This window comes from Erpetoichthys calabaricus, chromosome 4 (assembly GCF_900747795.2).
Source record: "Erpetoichthys calabaricus chromosome 4, fErpCal1.3, whole genome shotgun sequence".
Lineage (NCBI taxonomy): Eukaryota > Metazoa > Chordata > Cladistia > Polypteriformes > Polypteridae > Erpetoichthys > Erpetoichthys calabaricus.
This window is the reverse complement of record NC_041397.2, coordinates 205,124,369-205,142,634: the sequence shown is the minus strand read 5'-3', so window position 1 is coordinate 205,142,634 and position 18,266 is coordinate 205,124,369. Positions and strand designations below refer to the sequence as shown.

General features: G+C 36.7%; 1 protein-coding gene across 1 annotated transcript in view; it reads right to left on the bottom strand.

Annotated features, from left to right (window-relative positions):
- vps26c (VPS26 endosomal protein sorting factor C) overlaps nucleotides 1-18,266 on the bottom strand; it is a 43,647-nt gene that overhangs the window by 14,440 nt on the left and 10,941 nt on the right. The window contains exon 2 of the mRNA XM_028800223.2: nucleotides 3,261-3,404. Within this exon, the coding sequence (XP_028656056.1) occupies nucleotides 3,261-3,404 (144 nt within the window). The remainder of the gene's footprint in view (nucleotides 1-3,260; nucleotides 3,405-18,266) is intronic.

Below are 18,266 nucleotides of genomic sequence, written 5' to 3'. Positions count from 1 at the left end.
ACTAATGTCTCAAGGACCTCTCTTATAAAATCTTCTTTAAAGGTATTCACCTACTTATATTTTTTTAATATTTATACTGGAAATAGCAATGCTTCAGAGCCTTACATTATCCACTGTCTCAACAACATGACTACTAAAGTAAAAATATAGTAAACAACCAATTATTTGGTGTTTCTGACATTTACTTCTAGATTATTTAGGCAACATCTTTAGACCTCATTCCACACACAAACTTTTCATCATTTGCCACGAGACCCACCCAAGTGTCACCAGCAGACTTGACCATTCATAGAGAATCTGCCTGTGTAATGCAGCTGTCATTCACATAGAATGAATAAAGTAGTGGTGACAAAACAGCACTGTGGGGTAGCCATAATCAGGGTCAGGTGATAAGAGATCTTTTCCTTCAGTTTCATCACCTGGTTCATATTAGGAAAAAACACATATAATGGCAATAGAACAAAGACCAATGGGCGTCTGTTCCTGTCAGTTTATTCGAAAGCTTGACAAGAACCATTGTGTTAAAAGCAGGCCTGCACCCAATAAAGAGAACCCAGACATATGTGCTCAGTGATTTTTCATGATGAACAGTGTCATGACCTTTGGACACATGTTCTCTACTAATCTGCATACACCACAGACAAACTAGTAAGAATCCAAGTGCATTCTAAACAGAATGTTGGCAATTAGTTGTTCAAACACCTTCATAACGACAGCCGTCAAAGTGATAGGTTTGTTAGCATATCTTAGGCAGCCATGCATTACTTTAAGGGAGAAATTAAAGACATCCGTGAAAATAGGAGAATGTTCACTAGTAGTGGACTTAAGTATATGTGTAGAAACAAAATCAATTCCAGATGCTCTCCTGCTGTTCCATATGACAAGATGCTGCCTTACACTTTTCTTCTGTATCATAAAGGGAGGCTTAAGGCACATATCTACCAGTGCCCGTTTAGCCTGCTGATTCACAATAGGCACAAGGGGCACACTGCTCATGCGGATCAGGCACTGACATTCCTAAGTGCAACATCCGGCTACATGACGGTGACTATTTCAAATCATATCACATGAAGGACGTATGCTAAATATGCATCACTACAGCAGTGAACACTAGATATATCTTTCCTACTGTATTTATGTTGATGATCTGGCATTTACATGCTTTTGTTACACACAACATTTTTACTTCTTTTTTAAACGTAACAATAAGGAGGTTAATATAATGCAACTGAATGGAGTTCATGAGATTACAAGGTTAAGAATTTTATCATTTTCTAAAGTTAAAATGTAGTGAGAAGTCAAGCAAAATGACACCTTTAATTGGCTAACTAAAAAGATTACAATATGAAAGCTTTCGAGGAAACTGAAGAAGGGGCCTGAATTGCTTTGAAAGCCTGCATATTGTAATCTTTTTAGTTAGCCAATAAAAGATGTAATTTTGCTTGACTTCTCTCTACATCCATAACGGCTAACACGGTACAACACCCTAGTACTAAAGTTAAAATGGTAAATCTTTGTTTTTCTACTGTGTCTCTCAGGGTACCCAAACTTATAAACTCTCCAAATTCACCATTTTATTTCATCAGTATGGTAAATTTTGAAAAGAAGGAGTAATTGTGAATTACAATGTACAAAAAATATCACATTTTTTATGTGTAGGTTGTGTAAACCTTATCAAATGGTCATTCAGTTAAACATGCAACTTCATTCAGGGTGCCTTAACATTTGCACAGAACTGTGTTTTTCTTTAATCTGATATATACTGTTAATGGAGACACTTGTGAGGCTCCTTCTCACCCACTTGAGTTTACTAGTGAACAGCATCTGATGATGCCACCTTTGCTTGGCATCAAATCTCAATCCATACTCTCTTCATGTGTAGCTCCCAACTGTTGGAATGAGCTACATGCCTCCACTCAAACATCTGACTCTTTCAATGAGTTTAGGAAGCATCTGAAGACTCTATTTTTCAGGGATTTTCTGTCCAACTGAAAATCTGCTAAGCAAATAAATGTAAATGTACATATGCAGTGTGGCTATTAACGAGAATAATGCTGTAACAATTTTAATGAAGAAAAAGTACATTTCAACTCCTTCCTCCTTCGATATACCCCTTCCTGCATCTATGCACCACTGCATTCTGATCATCCAATGATCAAAGCAGTGCTGCAAGTTATCTTCCGTCAGTTATCTCAGAAGCTATGTTGTTTTCTTTTTCATGTCTGTAATTGCATGGAGCCAGGTCTGATAAGTAGGGAGGATGTTCATGCAATGATTTGTTTCTCAACAAAAACTGCTTCTCTGAGATTGTAGTGGGGGCTGGTACATTATGCTGATGAAGGATGAAACCGTGTTCCCATAATTGTGGCCTCCTTCCTCTGACATGCAAGGGTGTCCAGGGCATTCATCATCTTCAACATCTTCTCGACCTCCACAAAATCTTTTGTACCACTCAAACACAACTGCGTATCACATGCATTCTTCACTGTTAACCTCAATTACCATCCAAAATGATTCAGTTGCCGTTCTGTTGCATGATTGCGAACTAGTAACACTACGTGACTGAAACGTACAGGGCTTGTTTATGCTTGTTCAAGGTCTGTGTCCCCCGCCCAGCTCTGACTTGTGTGATGCAGTTCAATCCACAGAAACCCAGTTTTGTTATTTAATAGTCACACCTTGTATAACTACAATCAGATATTCTATTTCTGAAATCCTTTTGTCTATCTGTAAAATTTGTAACTCAGTGTGATTAATTTACGTTGGTTTCAGTTTTATTCTATATACAGAGGTAAAGAAAATATAGTAACAGCCTTACTGACAGTCTCAGTTATTGACTCCCCTAATTCATGTCATCAAACCTTTGAGCGCAGAGGACATACAGTAATAAAAGCCCGCCATTCTAATCACTACAATGTAAGTAAAGCACTTGTATGCTTTTACAGGCAAAATGAATGGGTCCTGCTATTGTATTCAGCTGTTTCAGTCGGCTAGAGAAGAAGCCAGGACTGTTGAGAGACTGGGGGGGTGTTTGGTAGCGGTGCACATAGTGACTTGTATATATTAGTGTAAATAAATGTGTGGTGATGGCTTTGAACGTGTCCTCCTGTCTGTGTCCGGGCTGTACCCTTGCACAATGTATAACATCCTAATGAATTAAGAATGAAAATAAAATTTTTTTGTAATATACAGTATATGTTTTAATATGATGAAACCAGGATATGGAGCTAATTTTTGCAGCAAATGTGTCACAAACTTACTTTAACAGAGTTGTAGAATGCCTCAAAAACACCAACACTCTTAGAGCTGAGCTGGAGATTCACCGTGCCCTCCATTGTGAGAGAAATCCCCTGGTGTTGTACAGTTTCCTTAGTATTTACCACCACCACTCCAGAGAGAACTTCCTACAAAAAACAAATACAAAGAATAAAATAACTTTTCAGTATTATCCACTAGCACAAAAAATACATTATTAAATGTATAGCATTTTAGATAATGCAAGGTGGACAGAGAGAGAAAAACAGAAATAAATTCTAATACTACTTGCACTCAAATGTACTGTAAATGACAGATGTCACAGATCTCTTCAGGTCAGGATATTCCACGTGTTGGTGTTTCATGATCAGTAGAATATGCTCCAAGAAACCAATCCATGCCATAAACTGGATTCCTATAGCTTCAATATATAATGTTACTGATTTAGAATGAACACACCGTGCTGGCTTGTATTTCTGAAGACATGAGCAAAGATTTGATTGTTTTATATGCAGGAGTGGATCAATGGTCCAGGGCTAATTTATAAAGACTTTGTCGGGATGGTTCTCTAAAGCCAAGGTAGTATTATGGAAGAATTAATATAATTAGCTTCTATTTATTGTTTTCTGCTGTTGGCATTCAAGCCTTACATTTACAATTGCCAGCAAATAGACACTTAGCAAATAATTAAAATCTTAAACTTTCCGAAACATTAAATTTTTTATAGACTACCAAAGCAAGTTAATTACATTATTATCTGTGAATACATACACTTTATATGTCAGACTAAAAGAAATGGTTGGAACATGCACCAACCAAATGAACTTGAATAAGAACGTATATTTGGTTATGGCCTCAGAATAACAGCATCACTTACTTTCATATTACCCTGCTTTAGTTGTTAAATTTATTTAGCAATTTATATAATAAAAATGTTTCTATATCGTATCAAGTGTTTCTTTCCTTTGTGCAAAGAGAAGTTTGAAAAGACACAGTGGTAACAAAACTGCATTAGTCGTCTACTTGTCAATTAGCAGGTATTATGATCCCCCAACCCTAAATACAACACCTACCCCCACACAGCCCTAATCAAAAAGAAGCTGGCAAACAGTCACCATTAATATATTTATCTGAAAAATTTCTCTTGTGGCAAAAATTACAACCCTTTGTGGAAGAATATATGCTCAATTTGTATGTGTCTATTCAGGGTTTGTAGTCTGCACTGTTAACTTTGAATCCTATCACTAGTAAAATATATGTAGTTGTTTAACAATAAGTAATGAAATGGGTTTCATGTATATTAAATAGTTTCATACTATTTATTTTCTTTACGTTGTAAACAAATCTGAATTTTTATAAGTATTCTGGAGTTTCAAGGGTCAGGCAGTTACTGATAAAGACATTTAAAGATCTCTATAAGCAATAAAACTGCTAACTGTTTGCTAACTATGGGTCACCAGACATGAGCTAACTCTTGTTAGTATGAAGTCTGCAGGTTGACATTGACTGATGGAATGGCATGTGTGGGGGGAGATTTCCAAGCTATAAAAAAAACTGGAGACTACTTTAACTGGTATTCAAAACTTAAAGGTCTGGATCAGCATTAATGCTGTTAAGGACCTTGTTTTGTTAAATTAAAACATTGTGGCTTCTCTTCTTCCACCTTATTAAAGTTTCCTCTAACTATCAATTTCTACTTATGCAATTGATTTTTTTTATACATACATGCAACATCCTCAGGTTTGTTCAATCCAGAAGTCAGCTAGATAACAAAACTGGACGTTCACATACAGTCCATTTAACATGAGGGAGGCTTTGTTGCAACATAGCATAAGGACATCAGTAAGCTCTACACATATTAGGAGAAACACATGCTCAGACTCTGGGAATTCTTACATAAAGGAAACAACATCTGTTCACACCATGCATTTTTTCCTCTTCAGAATTATCAAGGAACACATATGCACTCAAATTTACAAGCCAAGTAACTATTTTGTCATTTGAAAAGTCTGAGGTCAATCTGCTGTGTAAGTCCACTGAATCAAACAGTGAAAAATCCTCCATTACAAATGGCAACTTAACTGAATTCTATTAAAAAGAAACAAACACTACCAGTACTAGCAATGTTCCACAAAGTTTGGAGTTATGAACTGCTCTAAAAATGTGAATCCCAGATTTGTGTTTCTTTTTCTTAATGATATATAATTAAACTGTGACTTTTAAAGTCCAATTTCTGCTAATTAGTCTATAATAATGACATTACAATAGTCATATACAAGTAAGCCCGCGATTCGCTAGCGAATCGGAAATCCAAGAATGGCAATCAGTTTGTGTTCCGTCCGATATTTGGATGGATGACATATCATGGAGGGTGGGTGCGTCTGGGGAAATGTCATTTAATTAAATAAGCATATCTGTACTAAAGCGGTTTCGTTTTGTGGAGACGTGATTCTGTTGCCTTTGCTGACACCGACTGCTGGCAGAGTGGAGAACAGCAAGTTTAGTGTACAGGTTGTGGTGTTCTTGTGCCAGCCACTGAGTCGGGGGAGCCGCTGGATTTGAGTCTGTGACCGTTATGTGATCTATATTACTGGCACAGTGGATTAGAGCAAGTGTAGTGAACAGGTTGTTGTTTGGGCGCCATCTACTGACTCTGGGAAGCCGCTGCGTTTTGGGAAGCCGCTGCGTTTGACTCTGGGGTGGGCGCCACGGCGCATTACGTTGTGTTATTTGGGCGCCACCTACTGACTCTGGAAGCTGCAGTGTTCTGGGAAGTCGCTGCGTTTGACTCTGGGGCGGGCGCCGCCGCGTTTTGGGAAGCCGCTGCGTTTGACTCTGGGGCGGGCGCCAAACTGAATGACTGTTATGTGATCAACATTACTGGCACAGTGGATTAGAGCAAGTCTAGTTTACAGGTGGCGTTGTTTGGGCGCTTACAGGTTGTGTTGTTTGGGCGCCACCTACTGACTCTGGGAATCCGCCACGTTTTGGGAAGCTGCTGCGTTTGACTGTACAGGTTGTGTTGTTTGGGCGCTCAGAGGTTGTGTTGTTCGGGCGCCACCTACTGACTCTGGGAATCCGCCACGTTTTGGGAAGCTGCTGTGTTTGACTGTACAGGTTGTGTTGTTTGGGCGCTCAGAGGTTGTGTTGTTCGGGCACCACCTACTGACTCTGGGAAGCCGCCGTGTTTTGGGAAGCTGCTGTGTTTGACTGTACAGGTTGTGTTGTTTGGGCGCTCAGAGGTTCTGTTGTTCGGGCGCCACCTACTGACTCTGGGAAGCCGCCGCGTTTTGGAAAGCTGCTGCGTTTGACTTTGGACTCTGGGGCGGGCGCCAAGGCGGCAGTGCGCATACGCCTCGGTGCGTCCACCGTGCATATATTAACTGTGGTTTAGTGAGATAGATAGCTTCTGCACCTTGTCTTTTTTTATGAAGACTAGATTATTATTATTTTCTACAACGTAAAACAAAAAAACTGAAATAGGATGAATTTATTTTTTAAAATACTGGCCCCCTCAAATAAGGAGCTCTACAGCATAAAGAAGGGATTATGCAAACTGCACGCAAATCAACAACCTATGTCTAATTCCCAGACTAGCAGTAGTTGTGTTGAAAGGAACCTACAGTATGCATTTTTTTACTACATTTTGGAAAGCAAGCTCTAGATTCATTCTATTTTTGATTTTTTTAACACACAAGTACCACTTATAATAAAGAAAATGCTCATAGTCAAAACTTATGAGACTCAAATCTTCTGAGGAAAAATGGGGAGATGGAGGGAACCCAACACACCACTGACAAAGAAGCTGAGTATAACAGTCATCATATTTTTATTTTTGTGTATACACTTGAGTTTCCTACTTTGGCAATGCATGATAAAGCTCACTGTGGACTCCAAACACAGACTTTGCTGCCAGAGAAACGGGGAAACCTTGGTGATTATTAACCTAGTATCAATGTCTCATCATTAACTCATGCATACAGTGATACAGGTCAGTGGTGCTTTAAAATGAAGATGGAAAATTATAGACTAGACTTAAAAATTCAGAAGCAGTGTCAAAGACTGACAGTTAACATTTTAAAAATGATTTCCCATAAACCCTAGGTTTAACAAACACGGACAATAAACTGCATTGCCACAGACATTCTCACTGTTCACTACTAAAATGTACAATTAAGTTTTCAAAAGTAACACAAAACAATTATGAAAATGTTGAGCTATTATTTGAAACATAATTTAAAATTGTTTGCATTTTGCAAATAATGTTCAATATTCTAGTTAATGTCTACTGTACCAGATTCAAAATATTGTTTTTTATGCAATCATTTAAAAAAATTCACTTGAAATTACTTTATTTAAGCAAGAAAATCCAAAATGACAATTTAAATCAAATTAGAAAATCAGGAAATCATATTTTTATAAATACAATAAAACAGATTTTAAAGGCTCATAATCAGATTACCTCAACTTTTGCGAAACAGACTTCAGTGGTGCAGACATTTTCAGCAAGAATGTTATTAATGTTCTCATCGTTTGATTGAACAAAAACACTACATATAAAGGCTGGCAATATTTCCATTTACATCATTGCTAACTAATACATTTACATTTACATTTACAACATTTAGCAGACGCTCTTATCCAGAGCGACTTACAACAGTGCTTAGTAGTCTACGACTGTTCTTCAGTCTTTAAGGCTAGGATTAAATCTACTGTCATTAAACAAGTTACCGCTGACCAAGTTGTACACAAAACCATGCTAGAAGAAAATAGTAAGTTGTTAGTACTAGGAGTTAGTACAAAATTTTTTTTTTTTTTTTTTTTTTTTTTTTTTGTGAAAAGGGTAGAAAAAAAGTATGGGGACTTTAGTCCCCATAGTGCTGTTTAAAGAAGTGTGTCTTCAGACGACGTTTGAAGACAGTGAGGGTCTCCGCTGTTCGTACAGCAAGAGGAAGTTCGTTCCACCACTGAGGAGCCAACACTGCAAAGAGTCTTGATGCATGTCGTCCTCTTCTTTTAAGTAAGGGTGGTTCGAGACGAGCAGTGCTTGATGTTCTGAAAGAGCGAGAAATGACACGCTGCTTAACCAGTGCTGATATGTAAGGTGGTGCAGTTCTAGTTTTGGCCTTAAAGGCAAGTACTAGGGTGTTGTACCGTGTTAGCCATTATGAATGTAGTGAAAAGTCAAGTAAAATTACACCTTTTATTGGCTAACTAAAAAAGATTACAATATGAAAGCTTTTAAAGCAACTTAGGCCCCTTCTTCAGGCAAGATGTAATGTAAAAGGTGTCATTTTACTTGACTTTTAACTAATACAATGAAAACCAATCAACAGAACAATAAATGTTAGTACAGCTGACTGGAGTCCTGCATCAGATCAGGTACAATTAGATACCCATCAGTTATACAAGAGAGCTTGACCTAAAGAGTTTTTTTCAGGTTCACGTCAGGTCCAGAATTTAAAAAGTACAGGATACATCCAACCAAAAAACTTTCTTATATTTCCTTACTTCTTTGTGACATCACAGCAGCAGATTTTACTCCTAAAAACGAAGTGCTACTTCTAGGTGTTTCTACATTGCTAAGAGAAATAGAAACATCCTTCAACCGATTCTCCAATAGATGAGCCATGCACCTTCAAATAATTATCAAAACAAAATACCTGATGTTGCAAAGGCAAAATTAAAACTACGTATAATACATATACAGTAATCCATCTGTCATGTCACAAGGTTTGAGGCTTACAGAAGGTGCTGAAAAGTACTTATTTATGACAATTGCTAAATCAATACACAGCTGATTTATTACGGCTTAGCACCAGAAATGTTATCTTTTAATTATTATTGACTTTCATATATTTTCATACTCATTTTACTATAAGCTCGGGTCTGATGCTAACCTAGGGTTGACCATTCAAAATTAAGAATCATATTATCTATAAGTCGCAATATAGAATATTACACTTAATCCAATAATATGTTGTTTTTGAAGACTGCATTAAACAGAAAAAAATAAAATAAATAACTACAACACGATAAAGTAAAAGGACTTATGGTTAAATAAAGTTTTCAATTTTCGTACTATGTGGGAAGTCTGTGTGCACGAACAGTGTTAAAAAAAAAAAAAAAAAAAAAAAGCTTAGAGGAATATACAAGGAACTGATGTTGAAAAGAAATTCTGTGACAAATCGATCAATGGTAGTAGAGAGTAGAGTAACGGGCAATGAAGAGGAACTATGAACGGTTGAGTTTGAGGAAACTGGTTATCTTAGCTCACAGCACCAAGGTTTTGGAAAAGTTTCCAGGGCAGGAAGAACGAAAAAAAAAAAACATTTTTTTACTTAAAGTGGCATAGACTGAAATACTACTAGCTCTATAACTACTGATAACTGTAATCAATGATTGTATAAACTGTACAGTTATGAGATCATTAGTAAGTACAATGACTAATTAGCACTTCACTTATATGTCACGCTTATACAAAAAAATCACGCTGTCCTGCGCGGACAGAACCAAGTTTTTTTTTTTTTTATTTTGTTTTCTTGGCTAGCAAGTTTGTTAAGAAAGGCATTTGCCTCTCATGCAAACAAGGGATAAAGCTTACTTTTTCCAAAACGTCCAACACTAGTTAGTTACAGCTAAAGGAAGGTTGACTGCATACCAATCTGCAATGCCAAACTGCAAATACTGCAGAAGCTAAGGATTATAACAGAGACCCGTATTTTAATATTAAGTCAGTAGGTGATGGAGCATTTTTTCGGTCAAGTAACACCGGAATGGAACAAGCATTATTAACTAATTCCTAAAAGTCCTAAATAGTTAAGAGGGCCATATATTACAGAGTTAAGGTTATTATAATACAAGTGCATGGTATTCATATTGGATATATTACTGTGCAAGATTAAAGTTAAAATGAATCTACAGTGAAAAAAACAGCTGGTTTAAAAGCTCAATGGTGGACAAATAAGGGTGGAGTCAAAAGACAGGAGTTTGGCTTGGTACTTCAGCAAGTGCACTTGTCATCCTAACAGGAGCAAAGAATATTCCAGTGACCATGCAAAGTGGGGCAGCTTCAATTTTCATTCAGATTTATCATTGTCATATCTTATTATTTTCTCTGGAGTGATCTGACTCTTATGTGAGCATTCACTTTGAGAAGTGCCTGTGCAGTATTCAGGATGGGCGAGATCCCAGAAGGTTGCTCTCATACAGTAATGAATGTATGAAGGAAAACTTCTGCATGTACACAAAAAAAGACAAACTTCTGTAACTCAGACTTTTGCTCTTGAATGTGTTCAAGTTTTGGAGAAAGTTCTCCAAAAGTTAAACTTTTGATCCATAACACCTTCCCTGTTAACCTCCAGTTCTCCCTCTGCTTACCTTCCTCCCAGCTTTAAAGTCAATGAGTCATCGCTACTGTATATTTATAAAGAACTCACACCTGGGAGCCAAGGGATTTGCTGCTTTATCTCAAAACTCTACACATTTTTTGATTTGCTGCTTCAGTTTGGCTCTGCATGAACTACAGGCAAACCTAAAAACAAAGAAATAAAGTGTTTACTTTAGGCCAAGGGAAATCTCTAGGCCTCTTTCACAATTAATATGTTATTCATAGCACTGGCCAGCTATGTGAACAAATTGCAAATGTACACAAGTTGACATAAGATATGCTAGGATCAACTCCCATCTTACTGCACTGCAAAGAATCAAAAGGATTTCTTTTCAGAATCATGGAACAAGAGGGAAACACACAACATACATACTGTATGGAACATGGGTCTTTTTAAAAGACATAACAAAATGGAAAATCTAGCATATCCGCATACAGTTTGTTGACTGACTGTGGGGTCTACATGTTGGTAAACACATATGCAAAGAAGGGGAATAAGCAAAAAGTAAACATTCAGACACCAGAGATCGGAGCACAAACTAACTGTTTATAGCCCTGATGGTAGCAGTACATGTGCTGAAACTCAAATACAGTGAATCTGCTTTTTATCTAAAGTAGTGTGTGTCGCAAACCTGAACACTATGCAAGCAACGACAGATTGTATATATACCAAGACCCTAATGCTATTCTTTGCAGTCTAATTCAGCAAGCTACTGAAAAGTTTCCTAGTGTAATTTTAATATTAATCAGCAGTATAGTCATAAAAATGTATTAAAATGTATTTTTAAAAACTGTCTGAACCGCTCAACATCTGAAGAAGAAGAAAAAAAATGTACAAAGTACTTTAGTACTTTATAAACCTTAAACACTTTATGGCCATCCCCTTTTCTGGGAAAAATGATTAAGAAACAACTTTGATATTTAGTGTGTGGGTTTAAAACTCACTGGTAACTATTGACGTCACTGAGATTTTCCTTCTCTACTGTTCAGCACTAAGCATGAATATTTTATAGCAATCTTTAAGGGTTAGGCTTCTTCTAGGAATATTAAGCAACTAGTGACTAATGCTATTCATAAAAGTAATACCACTTTTCTTATAATATTTTGTGAGAAGAAATATAAAAAAAACTCATTCCTTATAGTCTGATGATTTTATAAACTAAAATACCAGGTAATGAAAAAGTAAAAAGAAAAAAATCTGAATTTTAATGCTTAACACATTGCTGAATGCAGGACATGTAACAACAAAAAAAAAACAAAAAAAAAAAAACAATGAAGTTTCAAGAATGGACCATTTAGCGCAACATGGCTCATCATTTTCTATTTACAGTCATGTGAAAAAGTAAGTCCATCCCATGGAAAGTGTTGACTTTTTCACTACATTTGAACATAAAAAGAGCAGATCTTTAGATCTTTATGCAAACAGTGCCTACACTTGGGGAAAAAAAACAGAAGGAAATGTTGATTTTTTATTTATTCAACTAAAATATCAATAGATGTAATGGTCTACTGGGGAAAAAGGAAGTACACCTAGACCTCAGAAGCTAGTATTGCCCCCCTTTAGCAGAAATTCTTGTAGGTAATTTACATAACTAAGCAGTCTCTAACATGGACACGGTGACATTTTTGACCACTCCTCAATGCAAAATTCCTTCAGTTGCAAGATGGTTGTGGGGTTTCTTGCAGATGCTGCCCATTGAAAATCCCTTCCACAACATTACAATAGGATTCACATAGTGGCTTTGACTAGGTCATTCAATAACCCTCCAATTCTTCTCTTTTAAGCCATTCCTTGATAGATTTGTTTGTGTGCGCTGGATAATTATCGTGCTGAAAGGTCCATTTCCAGTTCAAATTCAAGTTTTTGGACAGATTGCCTTACATTCTCCTCAAGCACATTTTGATTTGATGCAGAATTCCTGGTTGACTCAATAACTGAAAGCTACCCAGGCTCTAAAGCAGCAAAGCAATCCCCGACCATAACATTTTCACCACCATGATTCACAGCTAGCATAAGGTTCTTGTCCTGAAATGTTGGTTTCAGTTTGCACCAGACATGTCTACTGTTACTGGGGGCAAACAACTCTGTCTTTCATTAGCGAGGGGCATTCAGTAATCTATCTACTGCAGTGGGAAAGAAAAGTTAAAAAAAAAAAAATGTATTTTTCAATGTAGTCCCCGGATAGCTCCATATACTTTATCCACTTTTCCAGCAATGACTTGAACCCTTTTGAAGAAAAATCTGCTTTTTGACCTTCAAACCATGACGTCACAGCTGCCTTGACGTCTTCAACACTGGAAAACCGCTGTCCACAGAGAGATTTCTTCAAAACTCGGTACAGGAAATAATCTGAGGGAGCCAGGTCAGGACTCTAGGGTGACTGGTTCAGCTGCTGGAACCCACATTCTCGGATGGCAGCCTGTGATTGACATGACATGTGAACCGGTTCATTGTCATGAAGAAGCAGCAAGCCTGCTGGGAGTTTTCCCTGTCTTTTTCTCCTTCATTGACTCCCACAAAGCGATCATTGTGTTGGCATAACTCTTCCCGATTATGGTTATTTTGTGTGGCAAGAGCTCCAAAAGCAAAAGTCCTTCAATATCCCAGAAGACAGTTGCCATGACTTTGCCTGCAGATTTTTCTGTCTTGAACTTTTTTGGGGTGGGGGATGACTTGTGTTTCCACTGACCTTTGACATGCCCAACTTTTCATGAATTATTTTCCAAACTATACCTGCCATGATACCCATTACTTCAGCTATTCAGATAACCTTAATTCAACTGTCTCACAAGATTAAACCTTTGACTTTTTTGCACATTTCAAGTGTCAAGTGTGAAGGTCATCTTCAATGGACTCTCTACCCCACTTAAACTGCTTGCTCCCAAATTTTTCTTTGTAGGATGATGGGGCAGACTCATCACATGCATTCATGATCTTCTTTGGCGAGAAATTCTATCACTGAACATTGCTCCGAATCTAGCATTTTCTTGCTTGATTCACACAAGGACTCTCCTGACATCCTGTCTCTTGGAATGTTAGGCTCGCACTGAGCCACAACTGTGCATGAGTAATCTTGAGACATGTCACAACATACCCAGACTTGTTTCAGCATGCTTGCTATGTTCTTTCATAATTGGGTAGATAAATTATTGAACACCCCTTGTATCTGCCCAGAGTGCATTGTTCCAGAAGGCCTGATGTTTACCTGTATGTTCAATGGCAAACTGTAGACTTCCTGTAACGTTCTTTTTGGACTGCAAAAGCTTTTAGCTATCTACAATATCTACACTCAGTAACCCATAATGACAAAGTAAAATCATGTTTTCAGATAGGTTTGCAAATTTATTAAAAATCAAAAACATTTTTTTTTACATTTATACTGCAAAGAAATGTGACTGAAAAAATATATATTTATTACTGTACTAAGTACACTTTGAATGCAGGTCAAATTTGTATAATCTTTCTCAGACTGCAGATGCATGCACTTTGACACCAACTTTTCCAAGTGTTTCCTGCAAATAACATAATGAATTCTTGGGAATCTTCTATAGATGTGGTAATAAATAGAGGGACATACTTTTTCCACTTGAGAAATTTGCACTTTTGTTAATTTAGATTATGAATACCCAATGTCAATTTTATAGATAGATAGATAGATAGATAGATAGATAGATAGATAGATAGATAGATAGATAGATAGATACTTTATTAATCCCAAGGGGAAATTCACATACTCCAGCAGCAAAAAATATTAAAGAGTAATAAAAAATGCAGGTAAAAAACAGACAAAAACTTGAATAATTTTCAACGTTTACCCCCTCTGGTGGAATTGAAGAGACGCATAGTTTGGGGGAGGAATGATCTTCTCAGTCTGTCAGTGGAGCAGTGTTTTTTTTATGTGTCATTTATTCAAGTATATCACCTTTATCTGTAGGCCCTGTTTACATTAAGATATAATGTTTAATTGTTTGCACATGTTGAAAAAGTCAACAGTTTCCCTGGGGTGTACTTACTTTTTTCAATGACTGTACTAGTTCTAAAATAGTATCAAGACAAGATGGGATTCTATATATCTATAGTTCTTTATGAACCTGTGTGCAGTTTTAACCTTTAACAACTTCCACTGGTACCCACTTCTTATTAATGAGGAACAGCTTTTACATTATCTATTGTCATGCAGCCTGCTATTTCTCTTCATAACTTTAAACGCATCTGTCATGTCCATTCTTAATCTCCATTCATTTAAACTGGGTGGTTAATCTCAGTTTTGCTGAGGGCGAAAAATAACAATTTTTATATACAATAAGGGATGATTATATCAATAAAAATTACCACCACCTTTTTCTTTGGGGGAAAAAAGATGCAAAAGTACCTCTCTGCTCATCACAAATGTATAGTCTGCCTCACATCTCTATTTACACTACCTTTTTTGTCATCAATATTACTTTACACATTACACTGAATTTGGAAAGCTCCCAGAAGCCACAGAGCTAAAATCAACAATGAGTGAAAACATTACATCAAAAGTAAAGCATAGCGAGAACAGTAATCTGGACACATTTGAAAAATTGTTCCTAAAGCAAAGCAGGTTGACATTATGGCCTCATTTACAACCTCACAAGTACTGTACATACATTTTTCGTGATCCAATTGGAGAGAACTTGACCCCATTAAAAACAAAGTGTAAATGCAATCAGACCACATTCAAAAACTGTCAGGAAAGAATAGTGACCACATTCACCTCAAGTATGAATGCATCATTCAGAAACATCATATTGGGCGGCGGTAGCAGACAGGTAAGCGGCCTATTGGCAGCACAATTGTATGGCTTTAAGAAGTTAGAAGAGTGGCAGCTATGTTGTGTTGAGCTACCACTCTCTGTCAATTGTCTGTTACATGTTTGGTCTCAAGCCAAAACACTAATTCTGTATGGCAGTGTGGCATGTCACATTCTTTTCATGTTTTCATGGTGGGTCACTGGTGGCAGCTGTTTTCCATTCTAACTACAGGTTAGTAGCTGCAGTATGCTCTTCCAAACTGAATCAAGCGAACAATCTGAAACCCCCTAATTTTTTACACAAAAGTGCAGCCCATGCAACTGGGGAGTCCATCGGAACTGTATCTGGATATCCGGACATTATGTGGACACTGTAGATGCATTTTAATACCAGGTGTAAATTTAATTTTGGTAAATTATATTCAGATACTGTAATAATTAACATGTTTTATATGTGTATTTTGGTGTATTTTATTGTGTAGAATGTGTTTATTAAGGTTTTTTTTTGGTCATTTCAATTTGATTTGACAAACTTATTTTATTCCTGTTCTGTTTCATTCTTTGCTTATGAGACATGCAAGGAGGCATCACACAACCATTATCTTCTCAATATAAAAATGGTGGCAATCTCTTTGCTTATTATCCTTCTGTAGATCAACATCTTGAATCACAATTCTAGCATTACTTGACATCTTTACCCAAGTAGACCCTAGTGTCAAACTTCATTTATCGTTTTTTTTTTTGTTTTTTTTTTATAAACTCTTTCTGCATTCAAAAACTGATCCTTGTTTTGCTCTAATGTACTAAAATTTTGACTTTGGTATCAATACCAGCTTTTGAACCTCAGTACCAGTACCAAAATAGTTCTGAAACAAAATACAGATAACTCTTAATCCAGCCTCCCTGATGCGCCACACTGCTCACTGCTTCCCTTTTGATGCCCAGGAAGTCCAGAATTCATGGAAACCAAAAGGATGGAGGGGTACCTATTAAAACATACAGTAATTGTGACAAAGCATATAGTTTCATTTCATGAAATACACAAAATGGACATTTTAAACTGGTTTACTCTTTCCTATGATTCTTGCTTCATGTTATCTCCTGGTTTACAGACAGACTGACTCTAGATATGAAACACTTATTAATGCTGGACATAAAGGGGGCCTTAAAAAATCTATTGGTACAAAATCTATTTGTAACATGTTCTGAATAATGATGAAGCAGGCGTGTTTAAAATGATGCAAGGACCATATCTGGCTCATGTACGTTAATCTGGACACCCTCGACTTATTTTGAACAGATTCAACTCTCTCAATCTTTCATCACAGCTCACAGTTCTAGGATAGGTCTAGTAGCATTTTTTGTGGCAATGTCATGTACTCTGTGTAGTATTTAGACCAAAACCAACCCATACATTTCAGATGTAGCCTCAAATGATGCAATCATAACTTCTTTTGACTTGTATTGTATTACATGGAGTAATTACCAGAAATACTACTTTCGATGTCCAGTGGCCCAAAATTTGATATCACAGTTCATCTGGGCCACTCAGGAGGTAAATGCTTAGAACATGGGAGAATACCTAATGGGAAGGGAAAGCTACTCCAAATGCTTCATGCCCTTCTTTCTTTACTAGGAAGACTGTCAGGGAAGCCATGTCCAGTGGGGTCAAAGTAACTGCCCAGGGGGTGGTCTGCCCCACGATGGTCACAAAACAAATGTAGACCACCACATATCATCAGCTGACTACCACATATACAGTACAGTGGATTCAGAATGCATTCACGTCCCTTCACTTTCTGCACACTTTTTTTATTTTGATTTAAATTTTTATTGGATAATTTTGCCATTTTGCCTATCTACAGTATTACACTCAGTAACCCATAATGGCAAAGTAAAATCATATTTTCAGATTGATTTTTAATAAATTTGCAAACCTAAAACATTTTTTTTACATTTACACTGCAAAGAAATGTGACTGAAAAAATATATATTTATTACTGTACTATGTACAGCTTGCCTACTATAGAGGTTTGTTTCTGCACCCTTCACTAGTTTTTTTTTCTTTTTCAAGCTAAGTAACAGGATCAAGCCCCATCAGTAAGTACAGGTAGCAAATGGTGGATTTAATGAGATTTTGTCCATTTAATATAAAATGCACAAGTTGTTTTGATACCAACAGATAAGAATGCACATTTGCACCCTTCATACACCAAACCCCAAATAAATTCACTTTTTTGTAAACACCAGACATTTTATATTTTGACCAACACAAAAGAGAGTGAACACAGAGCAGCAACTGTCTTTTGTATGCGTACCCTTGTACTGATTAGTTTTATGCAATGTTTAGCCACTCCGTAGCTTGATAGAAACATAACATGAAAGCTAACTATGCTATTCAAACAACCAGTGACTTAGTCTAAAAATGATATACACAGTTGCTGTTAAAGATTTTCTGTTTTAATAATTCAACCCTGCTAATGTGTACTCCAAAGTAAAGTGATTTCTTTAAATGGATCAGTGAAATAAATTCAATATAACACAAGTTGCTGCTGTGCCTTTGTAGCTGCCAAGACAGGATCTGGCAATTTGTATAGCACTAATGCTACAGGCTGGCTGCCTAACTCTTCCACAGAACAATTAAGAAGAAGATTAAATGCTTTAGTAAAGATTGTTTTAGAAGTGTTGTGTTTAGAATAATAACAAATCTAAACAAAGCAAGTATGGTAGTCTCCTTGGCATCTTTTGGTGGATCAGAATCAGAGGACCAATTATATCTTGATTTAAACAAAGTATTATTATGTTAAATGTTTTTTTCAAAATATTATGCTGTTAAAAATACA